At 41.9% G+C, this 25,917-nt stretch overlaps 1 protein-coding gene and 1 long non-coding RNA gene across 9 annotated transcripts in view; one reads left to right on the forward strand and one right to left on the reverse strand.

The window, feature by feature from the left end:
* Positions 1 to 874: 874 nt before the first annotated feature.
* Positions 875 to 25,917, forward strand: part of LOC144977206 (uncharacterized) — a 29,602-nt gene continuing 4,559 nt past the window's right edge. The window contains exons 1-3 of one of the 6 annotated variants that reach the window (XR_013646274.1): positions 15,947 to 17,303; positions 17,575 to 17,705; positions 18,773 to 18,885. This is a non-coding gene — a long non-coding RNA (uncharacterized LOC144977206). Of the gene's footprint in view, positions 1,052 to 15,946; positions 17,706 to 18,772; positions 18,886 to 25,917 lie in introns of those variants that run through there. The other 5 variants (XR_013646276.1, XR_013646271.1, XR_013646273.1 and 2 more) reach the window with 5 other exon arrangements.
* On the reverse strand, positions 20,271 to 22,769 carry LOC144977205 (uncharacterized). 3 transcript variants are annotated; one of them, XM_078922162.1, is made up of 3 exons: positions 22,232 to 22,313; positions 21,697 to 21,877; positions 20,271 to 21,123 (listed from the first exon to the last, which is right to left on the reverse strand). In XM_078922162.1, the coding sequence occupies exons 2-3, from the start codon at positions 21,808 to 21,810 to the stop codon at positions 20,674 to 20,676; spliced, it is 564 nt and encodes a 187-aa protein (XP_078778288.1). In that variant the 5' UTR covers positions 21,811 to 21,877; positions 22,232 to 22,313; the 3' UTR covers positions 20,271 to 20,673. The 3 variants fall into 3 exon arrangements, with proteins under 3 accessions (XP_078778288.1, XP_078778286.1, XP_078778287.1); XM_078922161.1 differs by lacking the exon at positions 22,232 to 22,313 and adding an exon at positions 22,724 to 22,769 and having other exon boundaries at positions 20,277 to 21,123; XM_078922160.1 differs by lacking the exon at positions 22,232 to 22,313 and having other exon boundaries at positions 21,697 to 22,109.

Genomic DNA, 25,917 nt, shown 5'->3' on the forward strand with positions numbered 1-25,917 from the left:
GTGTTACTGTTCTCGATAACCAAAACCCGTGCGGCACTACTAGCCTCCACTTTTCGCGGTCTTTCTTTGAGAAGTGTGAAGCAAAAAAAAAAAAAAAAAAATGGCCCTCTCGGTAAACGAGACATTCTCATCTTTTCTCCAATTTGAAAACATTCGAAAATGAGAATAATGTACTTTTTATTTAAAAGTCAACAAAAAAGGTAAGTAAACTAGATACGACAATTTTTTTCCTATATTAAGTGGCAACTCATTTCTCGTCATTCTCACTCTATCAACTATCTATCTAGAATAGTTCTAGTTCTAGGGTTGAACCTGAACATGCTCCTTCTCAACTTCTTCTTCTTCTTCTTCTTCTTCTTCTTTTTCTTCTAATACTACAACACTACTCCTCTCCTGAATGATCGGAACCGTTTAAGTTAAGAAGCTAAATTACGGGTTCCACCGACTTGTGGGGAAGATTTTATGTCACTGATTATTGTGATAGGTTTGTGTTGTTGTTGTAAGTGTTTTGTTATGGTATGACTGTCGTGTCTTGATCAGGCTGTTGTGAGTAATCTTCATGTTGTGTTTGTTCACTGTCTCCCGCGTAAACGTGACGTCATCGTATCTATTCTATAAAAGCTCGCGACACCCTTCATTCTTTCTCTTGACCACAGCCTTATTCAAAGCAGACATACTATTCGCCTTTCGTTGAATCTTCCCACAGATCCGATCCGCCATACTTTTGGTATGTTATAAGAATCAGGCTAGACCGGGACGATTCCCGAGGTGCTCTAGAGCATTTTTTAACCGCCCATATATGTCCTCTACATATATGGAGAACGCCCACTTCGATGGAGACTTTTTCTGAACTTTTTCCTTATTTTTTACATCATGAACGAGATTGGGAAATCCGTTCACGACAATTGGCGCTGCGACTAATTTCCGAACCCTGCCATTTTTAAAGTGTATGGTAGCACTCGGTGCACGGGAATTGACTTCTTCAAGGTAAAGAGTTCTTGTAAACAAATCAGAATTATGAATCTAAAAACTTGTTTCATCTGATTGTGTTGTAAGTATAGCGCCTTGAATTGAGTTCCCCTGGTTTAGTTGTGTTTTTTCATTGCTTAAACCAGAGAGGAAAGCCGTTTATAGGGGTCGGCAATTATTTTTGAACTGGCGAAATTACGATCTCAATCTGTTTTTAAGGGTTTTACGGCGCTTGCAACACATTTAGGTTATATCAGCGCCAGTAAAAAGGAAGAAAATGGAATAGTAAAAAGTTCTAGAATTACAATTAAAGCACCCAAGAGAAAGGAAGACAAAGGGGAACTGGGAACAAATAGGGATCAGATGCAGATTCCAAGAGCAAACCATCAATGTACTTAGTTTGAGATCACCTATAAGTCTCATCCGGACACAAGCACAAAATCCAACAAAGAGGAGTACACTCAAATGCTTACAGTATACATTTAAAATAACAAACATAATAATACATAACAGAGAGATGATTTACAAGGAAAAAAAATATCATCTCCCAAAACAATAACTATGCATTTGACTGTTTCCCTCCCAGCTAGGACTCAGGCCAGGGCTAAGAAAAAAAACAAGTAATCTCATTCCGAGACAAAGACAGAAAGCAAATTGGAAAACAGATAAAGGGGGATAGAAGACACAGTAAGTGCCTCCCTCAGCTCAGCTCAATTTTTTCATCGAGACTTCGAGCTCAAATTTCGTTTCTTTTTGCCAATAATATTGTGCAATTATGATTTCTATTCAACAAAATGGAGCAAAATTGGTGAGTACAATTCAATAATTTTACTTGAAAGTGCATGAGGGCTTTATCAATTCACTTCAAAGAATTAGCCTGGTGAACCATTATTGGGGTCATGGTTTTCACTCCCATACTGATGTCTCAACTAAGATTGGAATTCAACCTGCATGTGAGCTAAATTATTTGCATGTCTATTTAAATACTTTCCAATATTTGACATCAACAATACTATTTCTGTGAATAATATACAAATAATTGGCGCCAAGATTGTTGCTTAACAATCTCACTGTGCTTTTCTAAACAAAAGGTAACAGTAACAGTATCATCTGCCTTTATTTAGATGATCAAAGTCAAAGCTTAGGCAGCCATGTAAAAGTGTTTCTACTCACCAAACACAGAAACTATTTTCCAGCTTTACACGCTCCTAAACCCCCTATTTATTGGATGTTTCTCTGAACTCTTTACATCAACATCCAGACTCTGTAAACATATCCACTTGCCTTAGACACCTGGTCAGTGTCTAAATAGGATAAGAACCACCTCTAACCCTAACCCAGTGATTAAACAGTGAAAATAGTGAAATCTATCAGCTGTGGTGTAGGTGTGGTATACAAGTGAGAAGGGATCTGAGAGTATTCCAAGTTTACAGACTTTATTATTGCTTTAATTGATTTGCATCAACTGGTCTGTCATTTTAACTGAAATAAATAATCATATTTCAATTGAATCCAAAATGGATGCAAAGATAATGATTAATGTCATTACTGCTAAGGACCTTTTAAGGTCATCTCGTATAAGCAAGCCTTTGGCTAGAACCCTGCTTGACATTCGAGCACGTAACGGTTTATTCACTAAGGAGGATGTGATAGATAAGATCAGTAATGGTGACATGTTAGAACTTTTTGATTTTTCGGTTTCCGAATCGTGCATTTTTGAGAAACCAGGTGAACATGCCCCTGGTACCTCTCGCGACAGTTCCCCAAATAAAATGGATTCGAATGATAATGCGTCTGGTGCTGGAGACAGACGAAGGGAACTGTCTGCGCAGCAGACCCCAACTAAAGCTGCAGGTTCGTATCCTGAACATGACGCTACTAGCAATCCTCAAGAAGGTGCTAGTAGTGTTGCGAACCCGACATTTTGTAACAATGCGAAACGCACCATTCGTAATGCGTGGCACGATCAGCCTACCGCAGACCATTACCCAACATCCTTTTTGGCATCCGACCGGGAACGGGTTCCTTTCGTTCATGAAGCTAAATTGTGTCAAAATTACATGGACAAGGTGCCTTACTCTGAATGTCCTGAACCTATAACTCACACATTGGACCCGCCCTCTCAAGATTTCTCAAACAAGGGTCTCACATCAATGGGCCCGCAAAGAGAGGACTGTGGATATGCGAGAGACAAAGTAAGGCGAACCCGCCGGCTACCACGAAGAACACCATCTATGAGAAGAACCTTAGAACAGGAGGATGCTCTAATTGAGGCAGGCATGCACAGGGAAAGACGAGGATGGAGGGATGAGACTAGTTACATGCATTCCTACGAGGTCCCACCTGCGGATCGCAATTCCATGGATCATTATGGAGATATGAGCAGTGGAGGCCCACTTATGCCACCCCCGTCCAAGGTACAGCTGCCTAAATCTATCTCTTTCAATGGGACAAAAAGATGGGATACGTTTGAATATAATTTTCAGAACTTTTTGAATTATCATAATATTCAACATCTCCGTGACCAACTATTTTTCCTGGGCCTAGCCCTGGAAGGAAAAGCAGCGGATTATCTCTCACGGATCCATCAGTCGATAGTCTTTCCAGACATACGAGATGCGTATGACACCCTGAGAAATCGATTTGGTGGTCAGCAGCTACAACATGCAACTCTGATACAATTCAACAGCACTACACAGGCTGAAAAAGAAGATGTCTTAGACTATGTTGACAAGCTATGGAGGCATTTCCTGGACAGTCCCCCCGCAATTTAGAGTCCCAAGTGGTAGCCCATTTTATAACAGGACTATATGACGTGAAGGCAGCCCAATATATTGCATGTGAGGAGTGCACCACGATGGACCAAGCCCTGAGAACATATAAGCTTTTTAAAAATTCTCAGCAAGTTGGTTGGGGTGCACGAAAGGATAGACCAAGTACCAGCAACACCGTGCGGTTCAGAGAGCCCTCTATCCAAGTGGTGAATGTGTACGATGAAGAATCTGGGTCAGAATCTGAGGAATTGGAAGACTATAGCCAAATTAGAGCAGTGACTCGCAACACGAGCATTAAGACAGCTGGTGTACAGCAGAAGACTGAGATGAGTGTTGAGGCAATGTTCAAAAAGATGTTATCAATGCATGAGCAGACCCAAAGTAAATTAGACACTCTCATTACACTCCAAAGTCAAGTCTTGGAGGTTATGCAAAGAGGCGCTCGATGTGCCCAGATCCCGCTCCAATTCCCCATCATCAAGTGCCTGTTTTTCATGTGGAGGTCAAGACCACTATGCTAGAGACTGCTCCATGAAAGGTCGCCCAAAGGAAGACAAGGCGCCAAACGGGCAGGGATCAGTTTGAGCCCGGAATTGATCCCAGTTCAAGCAAGGGCAATTAAAGAGGACCCAGTTTTTGAGGCACAACACAGATATAAGACTATGAGCAATTTGTGCCCCTATTCTTCTGACTGTACTAATTTTATGAAACATGAAGAAACTAAGGAAAACCTTGCCCAGCAGACCGACAACGGAAGCTACAATGTATATCGGTCTAGCCAAGACCAGAACAGATTGTGAAACCTTATTTTGATGAAGAATGTATCTGTATTGCAAGGTTACAGTCAGAATCCGCCCTTAAAGTACAATGTACAATTGAAAACGTCCCTGTACACGCAGTGGTGGATACCGCAGCAGATGTTACCATCATCTCTGAAAACTCCCATAACAAAATCCTACCCACCCCCACTTGTACGAAGTCTATGAAGATGTTTGCAGCAGGTAAAGATCAAAGCTTCTCTGCAAAATTAGTGGGGCCACTACACTTGCGATTGGGAGAGATTAATCTGCTAACTCATATCTATGTTGCTCCCATTTTCGACCCAATGCTATTAGGAATAGACCTGCTGAGGAAATTAAGGGCAAAGATTGATGTGGAAAAACAATTATTTTGTCAAAATCAAATTATTCCTCTTGCAACAAATTCAACTGAAAATGTAAGTCCCAAGTGTGACATGGCACAAACAGGTTTACCAGTGGATGATGGAAACCGAACAGCTATCAAGATTGCCATTCCCCACAAATTGATCATACCAGCCCAGTCAGAAGTAATCACTAATGTTGAGTTAGACTATCTGCCCAATTCACCATTTATGTACCTGGAACCATATAGAAATCTGCCAATTTCTGTGGGCCATACCCTGCACGTAACCAAACCAGTTGTTACAGTGTGCTTAATCAACACAGGTGATGAATGCTTCCTCAAAAAAAAAAAAAAAAAGGGACGGAAATAGGACAACTGCTTCCCCTGGAAGCAAGAGATATAATTGAGGATGACGAAGATGACTGAGTGGACGAACTCAGCAACCCCACAACAAAAACGAAGGGGGAATGCTCCATATCAAGCACTTCCTGCCAGCCGATCCAACTACCAGACAAAACTTATAGATCTCTGGCAGAGAGTTAAGTCCATTCTGGGAGATGAGAGACTAGGTAAAGTTGAACAATTGCTGTGGGAATATCAAGCAATACAACACCACATTGATACAGGAGATGCAAAGCCAATTAAACTAGGCTTGCGACGTACCCCCGTTCACTTTACCAAAGAAGATGAAATGTTAGACAAGATGCTTAAAGCAGGGGTAATACAACCCCCAACCTGGAGCTGGGCTGCTGTAACGGCACTATTGGTACGGAAGACAGATCTGTTTGTGCATCCAATTTGGCTTATTGGTAGATCCCCAGTTCATGAAGATTTCTAGCACAAAGCAGCTTTCCGTACATACCAAGGACGCTTGAGTTTAATAAACTCCCCTTGAACTGTTCAATAACCCTAGGACATATTCTAGAATAATTAAGTGCTGAGAGGGTTAAACCAGAAAAGGATACTAGCCTTCCTCGATGATACCCTTGTCCTTGGAAAATATTTTGACGATCGTCTTTCAAACTTAAAACATCTCAGCTCCATGCCCAACAGACAAGACTGGTGGACGCTGCACAATAATATATTATACAATAAGCCAGAATCTCTTCTTACTTCACAATGACCACTTTGGACGAATGAAGTGATGGAGAATAAACCTGCTGAAATTGCCACTTCAAGAGATTTTGAAATTGTGTGTAAGCATATCCAGTACATGACATCAAGAAGCATGAAAAAGCAAAGAGTGAGATCACAAGTCATATATATCTTCTTGCCACCCTCCAGTGATGTCAATGTGTTACTTAAGGCTGCTTACTGCGGTTAAAATATAAAAGTAAATATGAGAGGCCAGGACCTAACAACTCTAATCCATTTGGGATACCCACGACATAAGTTGAGAATGGCATTCTATGACCCTCAACAAAGATGCAAAATAACTCTCACAAATCAGATCACTTCAATCACCACCACAGTGTAAGTAATGACATGAGCAGCAGTTAAGAATTCTTATTCAGGTCAATTATTTCCTGGATAATAATTTCAAATCAAGGAATAAACTAGACATGGCATAGGTAGCCCCCTTAAAGGCACAAGACCTGAACCACCGCTCTCTGACTAGTGAAAAATGGTCAAGAAGAGCGAAAGAAAAAAAAAAGAAAAAATGGTGACATTATGAAGCTACATACCTAGGAAGAATATGTATTACTAATTGCTTCCATCATCTGTAGTGCAGTCAATGATAGATAGATTTTACAACAAAGGATGTGAGCTTATGCCTAAACCCATAAAGGAAGAGGGGTAATTATTGGCGAAATGTTAAAAATTATGTTTAAAGCAAGATCACAAGACTGCTAGGAAACCATTGAAGACAGAGTTGAATAGATGAAATTCGACTATGGAATTAAAAGAAACAACAAAGTATGTATGACTGTCTGGAGCAACATCACGGTCTGTATCAACTGAGCAGAATAGCAACGAGTCGATGCCACCACTGTCAACATGGCAGTGACAGTGATGAAGGGGTTCAATTCCAAAGAAAATGCCAGAGAAGCTCAGCCTGATGATACTAGACTGGAACCAAAGGCTGAAGGAGAAGGGGTAGAGGTGACACTTTCACCTCCCCATCAAAGGGTAGAGGTTTCACCTCCCCACTAAGAAACTTCTCACATCATGATGACTCAAGGGCACAAGGGACGACTAGAGACACCAGGAGCAAACACCATGCACAGGGAGCCTGATGATACCCCAAGCAATCACAGGTTTGATGACAGCTAAAAAAGTGCCCTGAAACCAAGACCTGATGATACCAGGGTTGGAACCCCTCGGAACCACAGGCTTGATGATACCTGGTGTAAGCCCCCCTGAACCCAGAGACCTGATGATACCAGGGATGGTACCCCTCGGAATCACAGGCGAGGAAGGGAGAGCTACCCAGAGGCCCATCTGATAATGGCTCTAGAACCCGACCCAACCTGATGGAACCAGAATAAGCCAAGATGTGAGATAGAGCCCATGAGGGTACCACGACGACCATGTGGGCCAGGAAATCATGGTAGTTGTACCCCTATGAACTGATAACATGAACACATGGGTGATCACCTCAAGCAAGAGAGGGAGGGAATTATGGCTATACATCAGCAGGTATTTTACTACCTCAATCAGGTGAGTCAGAAGCATAAGCTTCAAAATGATGATGGATACCACCTTGTGACAGGACCTGTATTATAGACATTAACATGAATTGGTAACTGACATGGTTCCAACTATGCTTGTTTTATTTCTGAAATTGGATTCAAGGATGTCAGTTAAGCTTAAACCTTTTAAATCTGCGATGGCCTTAGCAGATTCCCCTAAGTAGTGTGGGTGATTTCGCTTTACCAGGGGATTGAAAGGTAGATATGGGGAGTCTGTTTCAAGCAGGAGTCTGTTAATTGGGGTTTTCCTCACTGCTTCTAGCTGCTCTCTTTTAAATGCTTTTATTAAGCCTGAATAACTGAAAAAGGTATTTGGAAACCTACCGAGCCACTTGTCCAGAACTACACCATTACCTGAGAAGGAGTGCAATTGGAGGAATTGTTCTTTACTTAACCTCTTAGATAGAAAATCTAGACAATGCATATATGCTTGGGTTCCCAAATTATCAGAACTTTCCCCTCTGACATGTAAGATTATTGGTTTTAGGGGATTTGCACCTGTTATGAGTGTTCCCACTACATGTTCCTGATCTTCTTGGGTTCCCCTTTTCGTCCAATCAAAGCCAATTTCTCCCAACCCCTGGATAATGTCATTTTGACTCAACCGTCTGACTTCCTTCATAGCATAAGACAATGCTTTACGGTTCATAGTGGCGTGGGAAGGGTGGATACCTATGGCAATGCCAAAGTTAGGAAATTTGCCTTTCAGCGCTCTTAGCTCGCTTTCGGAGGAAAGTTTATGGGGTCACAGTAGACTATCGTCCCACCCAGGATAGGTAAACCAACTGAGGGGGCGGGGTTGACATGGAACTTTAGTAACTGCTCTAACATGTCAATTTGACCCTTTTTCCCTTTGTGCCATCGATCCAAATGGAAATGGGCATCAATAAGTCCCACACACTTACCTTCTTGCTCAGACAAGTCCATGAGCAGATCTAAGTCTGCTGACTTGTCAGGCTGAAAGCTCCTAAACTCTCCCTTCAGGCGGGCCAGTTCTGCCTGGGTTTCCTTCAGGTCATTTCGAATGTGGGCTAGGCTCTCCTTGAGTGCTGCATTCTCCTCTTTGAGCAGCCGGAATTGCTTTTGCCTGGCCCCATTCCTCCTGGCCGACTTGCCATTTCCACTGCTGTCTGAGTGGCTCTCCCTCTTCGCCATTGATTCACAGGGATTCTCCCTTGTATCATCTGGCGTTCGAGGTCGAGGGGCCTGTCGTCTAGCCTGTGGTTCCGAGGGGTGACCCCTGGTATCATCAGGCTCGTTGTGTGAGGCAGGCTTTGGGCCTCTTCGGTGGTCCCTAGAACCCTCTGGCCTGGTATGGGTTTGGTAGGGCCTGTACCGGCTTCTCTCTCTTCTGGCAGGGGAGTTGTATTTTGTTGGGGAGTTGTACCTGGGGGAGGTGTACCCTCTACCCCTTCCTCTCCTCCGTTCTGATGGGGATCCATACCCTCTACCCCGGACTGATTGGGAGGCGTGGCCTCTACCCCGGGCCGATGGGGAGGTATGGCCTCTACCCTTTCCTCTCCCTCTGCCTTGCCTACCATTGTGTCTGTCCCCTCCTTTCTGGGCGTCTTGGGCGTCCCGAAAGGCCTGAAATTCCGCCATCAGCTGGATGACTTTGAACTCAGTCTGGCGGTTCATGGTGCTGTGCATAAAAAGAAGATTGATTAGTTATTTTACTTCATTCACATTGAGCATTGGGGACAATGATATTGACCTATTTGAGCCATTTGTCGGTTCGTTAAATTTATACATCGCCCGTGATACCATTCAAAACAGTTATCACATTGGATCATGGTATCACCATCATCGGGTTGATTGCAAAGGCAATAGGTCAGGGCATTACCCGTTATTATGGACTGTTGTTCTTTGTTTATCCATTTCGGTAATGAGGAGTCAGTGCACAGCTTTAGGTTGTCATGGTTGACTACTTTCAGTTCATTATTTTTTAGCTTAATTCGATAAACAAAGGGGGAAAAAACCGTCATGATGATAGCGGGGCCAATCCAAACTGGCTTCAATTTCTTTGACACTGTTTTTACACCTTTCCTATTCAAGAGGTACACAGCATCGCCTCTTTTGAAGGTGTGAACGTGGATATTCAGGTCATAGTCACGTTTCATCCTTTTAAGCTCTGTCCTTAGGGTTTTTCTAGCAGTCTCATGAGCCAGCTCTAGGCTCTCTTGTAATTTTATGACATGCTCCTCAGTGAGTTCATGTTCTCTTGCAGGTCCAGGTGTCACCAGATCACTTGGAGTTGTCAGCTCCCTTCCTAGCATCAATCTGTTTGGAGTGTAGCCTGTGTGTCGATTGACTGAACTGCGGATAGCAGAAGCAATTAGTGGCACATATTCATCCCAGGTGTTGGGTTTCGAATGGCTAAAGCTTCTTACTGCTGCCATCAACGTCTTGTTCATCCTTTCTACCTGGCCATTTGCTGAGGGTCTATAGGCGGTAGTTCGCATCTTTTTAATGTGGAGAAGCCGACACATTTCTTTAAAAAGGCTACTCTCGAAATTTCTTCCTTGATCTGATACTATTTCTAGGGGGTACCCAAATCTAGAGAACTCATTCACGGCTGCTCTTGCAGTGATTTCGGCTCCTTGTGATGGTAAGGGGATGCACTCAATCCACTTTGTGAATTGATCGATGATCACCATGATGAACTCATTACCATTACACATCTTCGTCAAGGGCCCAAGAAAATCAATATGTACCTTTTCCATAGGTATACCTGCATGATTCTGTACCAAGGGATGCCGATATTTTTTATTTCTATGTTTACTTTGGTTACATAATGAGCAGCCTTGAACATATTGTTGGACATCCCTTGAGATTTTATACCAAAAATAGGATCCCTTAATCCTCAATTTCGTTCGTTGCAATCCTTGGTGTCCTGCACTGGGAATGTTATGGCATAGATTTAAGACCTCTTGCTTAAACTTTGGGGGCACCACTAGTAGGTCTCTTTCATCCGTACCTCTTTTATATATGATGTCGTCTTGCAGGTAGAAAAGGTTACGGTTTAGCCAGTAAAATTTCTGTGCCGCATTTGCCAGTTTGAGATCTGCTTGGCGTGGTACTGTCTTGTCTTTGAACCAGTTGACCAAAAACACTAGGCTGGGGTCCTCAGCTTGTGCTTCTCTCCACTCTTGCTTAGTATTTGTGAATATTTCTTCTGAATTGATCTGGTTGTGAGGACAAGCACTTGAGAGATCTCGGACAACAATGCGAATTCCAGATGACAATATCTCTTCACACCTGGGTGCTCTTTTGATTTCAGGGTTGATGATAGGTAACTGGACAACATCATCAATGTCATCTGAGAATTTTGACCACATCCCATGTACGCGGGTACAGTAATTGCATCCACTGCAGGGTAAATCCTTCAGGTTTATCATGTCTGCATAATGTGGGCAAGGTGTGTCGGTTTTAGGTGGTCTGGAGAGTGCATCTGCGTTTTTTAACTTGGTCCCAGGTCTGTATTCAATTTTCATGGAAAAGATGCTCAGCGCTTCTAACCATCTAGCGAGTTGACCCTCTGGTCTCTTGAAATTCATCAGCCAGGTTAGACTCCTATGATCCGTGCGCAATATGAATTCTTTCCCCAATAAATAGTGACGGAACTGATTGGTAAATCTAACAACTGCCAACAATTCCTTCCGAGTCGTGCAGTAGTTCCTTTGTTGGGATGTTAAAGTAAAACTTCCATATGCTATGACTCTCTCTACTCCCTCTTGTATTTGGAGGAGCTCTGAACCTAAGCGAAATCAGAAGCATCAGTGTCCAGTATAAATTGGCCTTGGGACATGGGAATCGCTAGAACAGGCGGGGTACATAGGATCGACTTCGATTGATCGAAAGCTTGCTGCTGTTCGGACTCCCAACAGAATTTCTTTTTCTTCAACAGCCTGGTAAGTGGTTCCATGATTTTTGCCATATCTTTTATGAATGCTCTGTGAAAGTTTACTAACCCCACGTATCTTTCGATATCTTTAACTGACTTTGGTGGGGCCAGTTCTCAATCACTCCAATGGAAGCATTTGTTAGTTCCAGGCCATTTCTTCCTACCTTCCTTCCCAGGAATTCAACTTCTCGTTGAAACAGATCACACTTCTTTGGCTTTAATCTAAGTCCAAATTGTCGGAAGCGTTGAAAACTTGTTTTAAGTTTGATAAATGATCATCAAAAGATTTTCCAAGGACCAGGGTGTCATCAAGGAAGGCTAGTACTCTTTTCCAGTTTAACCCTCTTAGCACTAGGTTGATTACTCTGGAATATGTACTTGGGCTATTGGACAGTCCAAATGGGAGTTTGTTAAACTCAAAAAGTCCTTGGCGTGTATGGAATGCTGTTTTGTGTTTGGAGTCATCATGGACTGGGATCTGCCAATAAGCCGAATTGGAATCCAGCTCGGAACCACAGGCTTGATGATACCTGGTGTAAGCCCCCCTGAACCCAGAGACCTGATGATACCAGGAATGGTACCCCTCTGAATCACAGGCGAGGAAGGGAGAGAGCTACCCAGAGGCCCATCTGATAATGGCTCTAGAACCCGACCCAACCTGATGGAACCAGAATAAGCCAAGATGTGAGAAAGAGCCCATGAGGGTACCACGACGACCATGTGGGCCAGGAAATCATGGTAGTTGTACCCCTATGAACTGATAACATGAACACATAGGTGATCACCTCAAGCAGGAGAGGGAGGGAATTATGGCTATACATCCCTGGTCATTGTCATCTTGTCAATTAATTACTAAAGAGATTCCCTGGCCTGCTAGCAATAATGTAAATACTAAATAAGCTCTATTTTCAGCTGCATTGTTTTAGAAAAAAAAAATGGGATATATATATATATATATCCAGCCATTTACAAGTGCAGCAAGCAACCACTGATCTTGCCTTACAATTTTGATTGCTTATATCCCCAATGAAATTTAAAATATTGCATCCTTCCTAACAAGTTATCTTTTATAAATTTTGGTCCAACTTTCATAGGTACTATGTTCTGATATAGATATTTTAAGTAATGTTTTGGGACCCGACAAACTTATGCAAACATGATATCTTCCACTTTTAATCTATATCGGGTATAACCTCAGGAGGGAAAGCATTTTAGGAGGGGGAGGAATGTGGGGAAGATTTTATGTCACTGATTATTGTGATAGGTTTGTGTTGTTGTAAGTGTTTTGTTATGGTATGACTGTCGTGTCTTGATCAGGCTGTTGTGAGTAATCTTCATGTTGTGTTTGTTCACTGTCTCCCGCGTAAACGTGACGTCATCGTATCTATTCTATAAAAGCTCGCGACACCCATCATTCTTTCTCTTGACCACAGCCTTATTCAAAGCAGACATACTATTCGCCTTTCGTTGAATCTTCCCACAGATCCGATCCGCCATACTTTTGGTATGTTATAAGAATCAGGCTAGACCGGGACGATTCCCGAGGTGCTCTAGAGCATTTTTTAACCGCCCATATATGTCCTCTACATATATGGAGAACGCCCACTTCGGTGGAGACTTTTTCTGAACTTTTTCCTTATTTTTTACATCGTGAACGAGATTGGGAAATCCGTTCACGACAGACTTCCAGTCCCACAGTGCCCAGTATGGGCGGGAGACCTTACCCCCGATGTTCCTCGAGCCTCGAGGTAGTTTCACTTTATAATTGTTTTAGCTTTTGAACTGTGGATCTTTTGTCAAAAATTTTTTTTTAATTTTTCAAATTTAGTAGCATTTTAATTTTAAAGGCCTGTGTTAGGTATCGCTCTGCTGTACTGTAAGAGCGTAAGAGAACATGGTAAAAGTATGCTGATGAAAATGATATTGACAATGAAATTATAATTAGAACAATAGAATTTATAAACAAATCAATAAAGAAGCTTAAAAAAAAAAATTTAAAAGAAGTAAGAAAAGACTGCCTCAAGAAGTGAAAAAAATTGTCCCTGTTGTTGAGATGTGAAGTGGACATGTTTAATAATCGTGTCTGTTTAGTAGTGTTGGGTTATTTGATCGCTTTTACTCGATCGACGACCGAGCGCCAAGCCACGAGTCAGTGCTCGATCTCAATGCCGGAAGAGCGAGTTAGTAAAACGATCACTCGATCGTAAAACGATCAGGCGGGTTGTGAGCTTGAGACGATCTTGACACGTGAGACGAGCTTGAGACGATCAGGATTCGAGCGAGCGGAGGGGTAACGAGTGTTTCGAATCATTTCAAATTCAAACGATCACAGTTTGCCATCCGATACCAATCGCCAATGTTTGCACACGGTAGTCTGTGGTTCTTCCACAGCCCTCACTCCTTGTCAGATGTTAGTGTGTCTGGGTGGCAGTGGCAGGGAAAATCGGTGTATCACGCGTGTGTGACAAGACTTCATTAAACCTACTAAAGTTTGACTATCACACACACACACACACACATACACACACACACACACACACACACACACACACACACACACACTAAGGCTATTTCTATGACACACACGCATCCCTCTATCAATGAACACTCCTACAGTAGTGCGGCTATGTGGTCTAGTCATGACGTAACTATAGGTAGTACTCTAGTCGACCATGGGTCTCGTGCATTATAATGGTCTAGTGGTATGACACCCGCTTTGGGATCGGAAAGTCCTGGGTTCAAGCCTCGCGCTCGGTGCATAGTTGAGTCTTTGGACAAGGCTCTTTACTCACATTCTCTCACCGTACTCAGGTGTAAAATGAGTACCTGGCCGTTAACAGCGTTGTCTTTGTCTGAAAAATTGTAATATCGCCTAACAGGCGGCATGTCCCGTCCTTCATATTAAATGTTGCTGTTGACCGGGGACCCCTTTACAAAGCGCTTTGATCACATTTAGTGGATATTGTAAAGCTCAATTTTTTAAAGTAAAACATTAGCTTTGAATATGGAATGTTTCAATTTTAGATGCCTGTGTATTCTTTGTTAGTTCCCATCATCATCATCATCATCATCATCATCATCATCATCATCATCATCATCATCATCATCATCATCATCATCATCAGGGGCAGCGGTACGGTCTTTGGTTGGCACCCGAAAGGTACCGAGTTCGATCACCCGCCGCTGAGTGGTCTTGAGCAAGTCACCTTGCCCTAACTAAATTTGCGGCGCTGCACTGCGGCTATCGCTTGGGTTATTCCAGTCTTCCCTTAGAATAGACCCGAAAGACGAATCTCCCCTATGGGATGAATAAAGGGAATTATGTTTAATTTATTTATCATCACCATCATATCAGCGGGATCATCATCACCACCACCACCACCACCACCACCCTAATAATAATGGATAAAATAAATATCAACACATTTCAATGTAATAATCAATCTAAAATCAATCAGTGCTCCTAAAAGACCCTTTGATTTCTTTGTCTAATTCGTTCCATACTTTTGGAGTCCCGACAAAGAAAGATTTTCAGCTAACTATAGTTTATATATGGGAATATTAATCAGTCGTTTATATTGGAATCGGAGTTGTCTAGCAGGTGTATTAGTTCAAAGCGCATTTCCAAGGATTTACCATGCTCAATGAACTTCACAATATTTAATTTAATTTATTCCTCCGGCACGCCATATCGACCATACATCCATTTCGTACAGTAGGTACCGATCGCTGTTTGGAGTCTTTTTGTATTAAAGCTCTTTACAATACCCGTCATTGCTTATAAGATAAGAATACATTCACACCTGAGTCAAGTGCCTGACACACGGACTTAACGTCTGGATCACAATTTTTAACAATCACTGTCACTCATCCGGCCATTGACAAGGCTTGATTTTGTGACAAGAGACACCGTACCACTGAGCGACCGAACAAATAATCACCATCTGCGCCATCGTCATCATCATCATCATCATCATTATCATCATCCTCATCACAGCCGTAACAGCCAGCAAAACCACAATCATCATCTTCGGGTCCGGTCTATCCGTGTGGGGGGTGGGGGTGGAACCTGCTAAAGTATTTCATTTTTTAAACAGAAACACGAGAATCATCATCATCATCATCATCATCGTCATCCATTGTCGTCGGCATCGTTATCATCGTGTCCGGGCAATCCGTGGGTGTCTGGGTGTGGAACCTGCTAAATATTATTATCTACCTACCTAATAAAAACACACCATCCTTGTTCATTTATTTTTCAAATAATGAAATGAAAGGCACGACCTTTCCCGCACACACAAGAGGCGATGACGACCAGTGACAAATTATGGGAGGTGGGGGCGGCCGACAACTTTTGGCGCGACATAAATATGAAATGTTAAGGTGACAGCGGGATGATGGTGGTGGGGGGGGGGGGGGGGGGGGGGGGAGGGGTCTCAACCCTTCACTATCAACAACTGTTTGATGGCGTGTGTGTGTGTGTGTGTGTGTGTGTGTGTGTGTGTGTGTGTGTGTGTGTGTGTGTGTGTGTGTGATGCGACGAACGATCATAATCAAGGCTGCCAGACAGCCAGATTTCTTCTTGCCCAAGTAGTCAAATAGACCCCAAATAGCCAAACACCACAAGCATTCTGACTCCCTTGAAAAACTCATTTGTTTTGATTAACAAAACAATCGACTACAGTTGGATAAACTTATCTTTTCATTTTTTTTAAATAAAAGATTTTTTTAAAAATGAATAATAATAGAAAAGCGTTTCTTAGTAACCAATTTTGAACTTGGCCATCTGGCAGCCCCCATCATAACCAGCTGCAGACTGCAGTCAAGCCAGCCACAGACATAAGAGAGGGAGGGGTATGTGAAGTTTCCTGTGGCAAACGAGTTACTCGTGTTTTTTTTTTCAAACGAATCACTGCTCGATGACGTCACTGACTCGAAACCCGCCCGAAACCGACTCGATTTTAGAGGACTCGATCGAAAACCCGCTCGATTTGATCGTTTCAAACTCGACCCAGCACTACACTGTTTAGAATTAGAAGAAATGAAAGATGCCACTTTTTATTTTAAATGTAAATTGCAATTAACAGAACACTAAAAAAAAAAGTAACGAAAGAAAATCCAATGTGGCAACTTGGTTGCAAGTGAAAAAAGTTAAATTACTCCGCTCAGCATTAGCTAACCACATCAGGGTTGCCAGTTTGGCATTTTAAATGCCAGATTCCAAAAATCTGGCATTTTTGAAAACCGTTTGGCATTAGAAAAATCATTTGGCATTTGGCATTTTCATTTGGCATTTTCTTTTCTTGTATATTATACTTCAAATGACACCTTTTCTTAATTATTTCTAAACGCGTAAAAACAAATCTATTCACATCGGAAAACTTTAAGTTTTCTTAATTGTCAATAATTATTTAACTGTTTACGTATTTACCTTTCATGTTAATGTATTTCTTTTTCATTCTTAAAATCCAACCGTGGTGTAGTGGTTTAGCACTCCACTTAGTAGTCAGTAGGTAAAAAATTACCCCAACAGGAAATTTAGTGTAATTAAAACAAAACAAAAAAAAATAATAAAAAAAAATTAAAAAAAAGAAAACACGCAAGCCACCAGGATATGATAGTAAATTGTCTATCAAAAGTGAGTAGTTTTCTTAGTGGGGGTGGGAGTCAACAGACTTTGGCATTTTTTTGAGTGTTTTGGCATTTTTTGAGTCTTCCCCTGGCATTTTGTTGAAAAATAATCTGGCAACCCTGAACCACATTAGTCTTTTTTAGTGACTTTATTTTTGCGATTACCAACATGCTGGAGTGATGTCTAGTGTTAGTTAGGTGTCATTATATTAGAGCGATATCGTGTTACTTCATATTTACTTTAAAACCTGTAGAACAACTTGATTGATTTGCAAATTTCCTTATATGACCATTGTTTTAGTTTTCCGCAGCCATTATAATTCAATATGAAGTATTGAAAGGTACTGGAGAGGAGTCTTAGCAGGGTTTTTTTTTGTCTGTTATAGTTTATAGTATAGTTATAGGTCGTAATGCAGGTCCAAGTGTTGGAAATCTACAAGGTTTTATTTTTTATTTTAAGGTTAGTTGAAGGAATACTTTCCTTACCTCAAGGAACGTGCAGAAGACCTCCCCTATTTACTACTACTACCCAAGTACTAGTGCTAGACTACTTCTTCCGCCACTTCACTCCTACACGGACTGACACCACAGGCAACTGATATTATTTTCTCTCTCTCTCTCTCTCTCTCTCTCTCTCTCTCTCTCTCTCTCTCTCTCTCTCTCTCTCTCTCTCTCTCTCTGAGTGTGTGTGTCTGTCTGTCTATTTCTGCCCATCTCCCCTCTTTTTACTAATACTAATTAGTTTGTAGGTGTTTGGCAAATTCTCAGGAACAGCCAAGATATGCGGCTGTGTGACACTCACTTCCGGATTGGAAGGTCCTGTGGTCGAGCCTCGCCAAGGACTCATATTCTCTCACTGTACTCACGTGCATGATTTCCTATCCGCTAAGAGCGTTGTCTGTCAGAAGAAAAAAATCGCCTAACGTTCTACTTGTTACGTGTTGCTGCTAGTCATGGATCCTTTGAAAAGTGCTTTGAGCATGTTTGGTGGATATTGCGGCTTATGAAAGTGAAAGCTCAATTCTTTTTTTAATATTTATATATATATATACAGATAAAAGATGCAGGATGATGACGGGCATGCGCTGCTTTATGATGTAGGATAAACCATTCCTAATGTATGATTTTGCTAAATAGGCCTACACTCAAATTTTACGAGTGTATCTGATGGCAAATATTAGACACTCGTTGCCACTGTGATTTTGATGAAACTTGGCTTATACACAGATACATGAATTTTCCGAATACGGCTTCAAACATGCGATCTGAACTTCAATTTATCATGTAGTAATTTTTCTCAAATGACAGCTTGATTGAATGTGACAAGATCCTTTTACTTAATACAATTCAATTTAGTGTGGTCTGTAGTTGTTTGCCTAATATTAGAATGCACAGAATTTGAATTTTTATTGACTTTAAATATTGAAAACAACATGCCTTTGGCTTTCCATTTGTGCCATTCAGCTTTTGACCTAGTCCCTGATTTGAGTACCACGACACAAATTTAAGTTCTTCGAGAAAGCTCTCGACTTACTTTCTTATTCTTCTAACGTACTGAACTGTAACACCTTTGTCTCAGTTGGAGAAAATATTGCAATTTTTAACTTAATATTTAGGTATTTATGTTATGATCTTTTATATTATTCCATGTTTTTCAGCTTCCATCATATCACCCTGAGGAAAGTTGGCTAATTTATGACTTTTGTGTCTATGAATGCAAGCAGGGCAAAAAGCGATTGACTTCAAGCAAAGGAGTTCTCCCTAACCAGAGGTAGGAGGTTATTTTTGGACGGGGGCAGGAGGTGTTTTTTTACTTTTACATATTTAAAAAAACTGAAAATATCATATGCACAATGTTATAATATTTTAGAATAACTCGGAAGTAAATTATCACCATCAGCTTTTCTATCTTGATTGCCAAGACAATTTTAATAAAGCAATCAAACTGATTCTGAATTTTAAAACATTCAGAGGAAGAGGCAATGTGTGCTTATCTGCAGCTCATTTAGTCTTCAGTGGGCGGGCTGCACGATGTAATGCAGCAAGACAATAGTTCAACAATTACCAGAACAGTTTTAAAAAGTAAAAGACTTGATTTTTTCATTGTATCTGATTGCGCTGGATTAGTATAACTATTGAATATCTTATTAAGATTTATTTTCAATTGCTCTATAATCTGCATGTTGAAATCCATCACAATTGAGTTATGCAAGTGACAACGCTATTAAGTATTCCAAACCAAAAATTCAAATTTAAAATGCACGCCTGACGCTTGTCTATTTGGACACAGCTTCAAAACCCATGAAGAACACAAAAAAACAGATGTAATTATCTCAAAAAACAAAAAAGTTACAGGCTTTCAAAGTTTATTGGACAGAAAAATTTGTACGATTAATCGAACATGAACATTGAGTCATCTTCTAAAGCAAGTAAATGAGAATGAAACCCTCCAACAAATGATAATAGGAGGGTTTTAACATCTGTGGAACCCAGGCAAATAAAAAAGCAAAAAGAATAAAACCATTCGTAACACAATGATAAAATACATGGCGGGTGGTTGGATGGGAGCATCACCCTTGAATCATATACCTATGATGTTCGCATGGGTGTACGATCCGATAGTGATGTCGTTTCTTCTTCTCTTACTGCTATTCGCTTCTTTGGTTTTTGTGATTGTATTTTTGACAGGGATTTTTTTTTTCTGTAAATTTGCTGTTTGTTCTTGGTTATTTTTGATTTAGCTTTGGTACTATTAGGTTATGATTTTGATTTACATTTGTATATTTTTGTTAGATTGCTTGTTTTTTTTTTGTTTCAGCGGTCTCTCATATAACCTCAATTGTGTTGGAAGAGACCTAAAGCAACAAACAAACAAACAAACAAAATAAAATACATGATCCTAAAAATGAGAAAAATGTCAAATTTTACGACATTTTCGACAAATTTTGCCATTTGGGCCATTTTGGTGGCTACACAACTCAAAATACGAATATCATACACGGCCTAAAGTTGATCTGTGCACTCCACCATGCACACAGATACACTCTAATTTTTTTCATACAAGACATAGGTCAAATTAAAAAGTTACAGACATCCAAAACTGGCAAAAAACGTAAAAATCAACATTTCGGACGAAAAACGAAATTTTCGCGTTTTCGGCGTATTTCGAATCAACATAACTTTTCAACCCTCCGGACTACATACACAAACCGCATATCAAAATTTTCAGTATTCTCTCAGCTATCTCTTTATACTAAAACAATACAACTAATCATGCAATATGATATACTTTAAAGCAGTGCAAGTATATGTGTCACCAAATAATGGTCAAAATTTGCAATAATGAATGAACTGCTGTATGAAAAATAGTTGATGGACTACATAATTGTGATATGAAAAACATTAGTAGGCATGTCAACTTCATTTAAAACAAGTCACAAGTCTTAGAAAAAGGTCCTAAAACATGCATAATTCAACTGAAACCAATGGTGCTAAATAGTAGTAGAAGACTGAAAAAAAAAAATTAATTAAATCAAACATACGCACATTGGCGATAACTTTAACTGACCCTAAGACGCTTTCTAGGTGGTTCAAATTCTCCCGATCCCAAACAAGAAATAAGGGACTGATACAATTTATCCAAATTACCTGTCAAACTTAGTTCTTTCTCCTGGAGCACTAACTTTCTATATCTAATCTGCGCTTTAAGACTCTCAACCCTATTACCCCCTCTGTCTCTACTGATCAATTCATCAACTTCCTCCTTTGTCGTGCAAACACCACCCTGACTGATTACAGCATTCACAACTTTAAGGTGTTTCTCTCGCTCTCTAACATCCATTAAAACAGAAGGAATTTCATTAAAGTCTATGGGGGCACCGATGAAGTCCATATATCTTTCACCCTGCACGAGAGCTCCAGCAGTTTTCCAGGCTCTCTGGCATCTGTGCTGCAACTGCGACACGGTTACGGATTGTCCAGAGTGAACTCTAGCAAACCAATCATGTACCTAGTTAATGACAAAAACAGTAAAGAGGAAGACGTTAACGAAGATCATGTACCTAGTTAATGACAAAAACAGAAAAGAGGAAGACTTTAACGAAGATCATGTACCTAGTTAATGACAAAAGCAGAAAAGAGGAAGACGTTAACGAAGATCATGTACCTAGTTAATGACAAAAACAGAAAAGAGGAAGACATTAACGAGAGGAAGACATTAACGAAGATATATACAATGATTATAGTACTACTCTCCACGGGCTACATCTCATAGTCTTAACTAAAAATTGCGTGTTCTAGCAGGATTTGAGCACACTAAATATAATCACGGTACATGATAAAGCATTCTAGAGTCGGGTTACGGAATTACATTTTTAAAATACAAAACAACTCTCCAAATTCACATATGCTCTGATTCAAGCACATTGACCGGCGTTGAGATATCTGGGTTGTACTGTACAACATCTCTCCAAATTCATATATATATGCTCTGATTAAAGCACATTTGCTCCTGCTCCCAGGAGCGTGAGTACTGCACTGATACTCTATGTCTTTCAAAATATTAAAAAGCAAAAGAACTTACATCGTTCCAAGTGGCATTGCCTTCATCCTTTAGCAGGTGCAGCTGACACAGCAGTTTGTTTGTCAATGGAGGCACAGGGCTGGGAAGGCTTGGTCGACGACCTTTGCCAGTCATAAGGAAAATGCAAGCCTTTTGAAGGGATCATCCCTCAAAGAAGATGGGAAGGGTGTTGAAATTGAAACTGTTGGAAGAAAAAAAGAGTAGGGAATTATAAACAAATGCCAAAGGGAAATGAAACAATGTACAATATATGAGCAGTCATAATAGTATGAGCATTTCTCCAGTGCTTCACTTCACCACAATAAAAAATATGCTGAAAGCATCTGCTACATACATTACACAGCAGCAATAGGTCTATGCTAATTTGTGAAAGTTTAAAGATCCAAACTTGATACCTGCTGCTCGAGTAGAAAGAAAACGGCACTGTAATTGCACTCTCGTCCCAGATATTATATGAAAGTGCAAAACTAATTATTGAGTCATTGAGAGAACGGTAGATAAGACTAAAAGATATTTGCACTTGTACTAAACAAACCTTGCTTAAATCCTCCGAAGCATTCAGAAAATAAGAAATCAACTTCTCATAATGCCAATGTTTACGTTGCCGTCAAGGAAGACCTTTGACCTTATAACCAATGAATCAACCAATCAGCGCCTGCCATTTTTAGCGAGTGCCATCGACATTTCGTTGCTAAAAATCGCCATCTCAGCCCCCCCCCCCCCCCCCCCCCCAACTAGTAATTGCATTATTCGATTAACAGCTTAAAATCACGATCAAAATTTTTTATACCTACACTCCGAAATATACATATTTGTTAAAAATAGGTGAAATGGATGTCATTATGCTTCCAAATTAATTAGATGACCGTGAAAACCACAGTCTACTTGATTGAGACTTAGACTTAGCTCACTTCGCTTTACCGTCACCGAAAAACGGACACAAAACACCACACTTTCAGACAAAAACAGTGGAAGAAATGTTTTTAAAACATGATAATAATATTTAAATGTTTCATTAGCTACTTACTGGTTTCGTTTTGTTGAGACATCTCTGTCCATCGCAACCCGTCATTTCAAGGGTACCTTCCGGGGTACCCGCCATAAGAAGGAGTATACTCCAGACCTCACCCTCGTAACGAAAGGCGCGAACGGTGAACCGTTGCAGGTGAAGCGGACAGTCCTCGGGGACTTTCCGCATAGCCAGCACAGGCCGGTTCTTGTCACAGCTGGGGTGACAATACAGAGGGTGCAGTCTCTCCCACTTTGCAGATGGAATTTCAGGAAGGCTGACTGGGAGGAATTCAGTTCCTATATCGAGCAGGTCTGCCCTGCCATTCCTCCCAAGTCCAAGAATATAACCAGATTTAGTAGGCTACTGGTTAAGAGCGCTCAATGCTCTATTCCACGGGGCAAACGGAAATTCTACACCCCTTGCTGGACAGCAGAGTCGGAAGAGCTGTACCGAGAGTACCAGCAGACCCAGTCCCAGGACACAGCCGATAGACTACTCCAGTCTCTGGCAGAGGGAAGGAAGCAACGGTGGCAGGAGACCGTGGAAAGTCTCGACTTTACACACTCCAGCCGCCACGCTTGGCGTTTGATAAAGAAATTGGACCCAGATCGGAATTTCGCGAAGGCTGCACCGGAATGCGAGGCAGACACAATTGCCAAGAACATTAAGAACCGTAGCAAGCGGGTCCCTAATCAGGCTTTTGAGCGCGGTGTCCGCAAGGCGTACCGTACGATTTTGGACTCGCTACCTGCGGAGGAGTCGGACTGGACGGCCCCGTTCAGTCCCCGAGAAGTGGGTGCAGCCATTAGCGAAGTGAAGAACGGCAAAGCAGCTGGGATAGATGGTGTATATCCCGATATGGTGACGCATCTGGGCCCCAGGGCACGGGCCTGGCTAGCAGAGGCAATGTCTGACATCCTTGCAAACGGAAAGCTTCCACAAGTGTGGAAGCATGCGAAGATAGTTGCCATCCTGAAGCCAGGGAAGCCGGCGAAGGAGGCAGACAGTTACAGACCCATATCGCTGCTGAGCTGTCTTTACAAACTGTTGGAGCGTGTTCTATTAAACCGATGGGGGCCGGTCCTAGACGCTGCCCTGCCACCTGAGCAGGCAGGCTTCAGGGAAGGGAGGTGCACCACGGAGCAGGTCATTGCCCTTACAGAGCATATTGAGCACGGGTTCGAGAGAAAACAGCAAACAGGTGCTGTGTTTATAGACCTATCAGCGGCGTACGATACGGACTGGTGCGATGGGTTAATGCTCAAACTTGCAAAAATCATAAGGTGCAAAAAGACCTTGAAGTTGTTCTCTTCGATCTTAGGGGAAAGGCAATTCCACGTCGCGCTGGGAGACGCCACGAGCAAAGTTAGGAAATTGAAGAATGGGGTCCCTCAGGGGTCGGTACTTGCGCCAATGTTGTTTAACGTTTACATTAGCGATATGCCGAACACTTCCTCCCTGAGGCTGGGATACGCAGACGACTGGGCACTCGTTACTCAGAGTAAAGTGTGGACCCGTCTCGAGAGCGTACTCAGCGAGGACGTCACCAGACTCAAATCCTACTTTGACAAGTGGTACCTGAAGATGAACACTTCAAAAACCGTGGCCACTGCATTTCACTTATGCAGTGGTTGGCACACCCGTAAACTGAATGTCCTAGTCGGGGACCAGCCACTCCCATATGAGCCGCGCCCAAAATACCTAGGGGTGACGCTGGATCGCAGCCTTACCTATCGGGTTCATCTCGAAGGGGTTGCCCGGAAGATAGAGAAGCGGAATAGTCTTCTGAGGAAGCTGGCGGGATCGACTTGGGGCGCTAGCCAAGCGCTCCTGAGAACATCCGCCCTGGCACTATGCTATTCCACCGCGGAGTATTGCGCTCCAGTGTGGTGTAGAAGCAGAAACGTTGAGAAGGTGGATGTAAAACTTCGCAAGTCGATGCACATAGTGTCGGGAACGCTAGCAACAACCCCTAGAGAATGGGGCCCGGTGATGGCAGCGATCCAGCCCCCCGATGTCCGGAGGGAGACCATTACGGGAAACTGGCTGAGTAAGATCAAAGAGAGAGGGAATGGGGATACCCCTCTCATGCGCATAATGAACGGTGCCCCCGTTTCGAGCCGAAATAAGTCCCGGCAACCCTTGTACGCAGAATCCCTGACTACGGACAGAGCTGCACATACGAGATGGAAGTCGGTTTGGACGAATTCAATCCCTCGTGGGGGCGGGGACCTACACTCCTCTAAGCTTGGTGAGAAGTTGCCAGGCTTTGATACCAGTAAGAGGAGACACTGGGTAGCTGCGAATCGGCTTCGGTCGAGGAGCTGCCTAACGGCCGGTGCGTTACATCAGTGGGGTCTAACTTCCTGTCCTTTATGTCCACGCTGTGGGCAAGAACCCGAAATGGCAGAGCATCTAGTCGAAAGGTGTGTTGTGACGATGCTACCAGGCGGGTTCGCGACGGTGCACGAATGCGGACCGGACTTTGCTGATTGGGTCGATCGTCATAACATAATAGTGTGAACCATAAGAAGCTGCTGCTGCCGTCGAATCGACGATTGCTCTCAGTCGGCCATTATCCAACCTCGTTCAAAATGAGTGGAAAACTGCGGATAGTGTCTTCATAAAAGTAGCTCTGCCTCACTCGTGGAATTAAAACTCCATACAAAGTTGATGTATTTAGACGTAAAAATGCATCCCCGATCGTTTGATGAAACAGCAAAGACCTTTAAATTTGAAATGACCTGATATTTTTTACATTTTGGTCTTTACTTGAGATTTAAACCGCCTTCTACTACTCAAAGAAAAAATGCTGTTAAACTCGCATGACAGGAAATCTCCGTTGTCCAGATTGTCGAAAACCACGAGAAAATCTGTTAATTCACCGCCAAGTTATCCTTTTTTAAATAAGGCGAAGTTTAAAAATAAGAGATCGTCTTCACTGTCCAAGCTGGGTTGATAGTACTTTTAAAGCACATGAGTACTATTTAACAGAACCCGTTTTTGTTGACATTTAATGTCACAATTGAAAAAGAAAACAAAACTATTTCATTGGTGCACATAATTTTTTGTTTCATTTTAAAAATAAGGGGGAAAGTAGAAAGGGAAAATGGCACTCGATATCCGATTCTGCGTTACGGCAGCCATTTTCCACTCACACGAGGCATGGGTTTGGAATACCTACTATTAATATTTTCTCATACTATGTT

The sequence above is a fragment of the Berghia stephanieae genome, chromosome 7, assembly GCF_034508935.2.
Source record: "Berghia stephanieae isolate SIO BIC M18660-M18661 chromosome 7, UCSD_Bste_1.3, whole genome shotgun sequence".
Taxonomy (NCBI): Eukaryota; Metazoa; Mollusca; class Gastropoda; order Nudibranchia; family Aeolidiidae; genus Berghia; species Berghia stephanieae.

Bases quoted from the DNA above. Each gene is read 5' to 3' on its own strand.
- LOC144977205 (XM_078922162.1), bottom strand. From the start codon at position 21,810: ATGACTGGCAAAGGTCGTCGACCAAGCCTTCCCAGCCCTGTGCCTCCA. The intron at 21,124-21,696 runs GTAAGTTCTTTT...GTCATTAACTAG, and splicing joins GCAATGCCACTTGGAACGAT to GTACATGATTGGTTTGCTAG.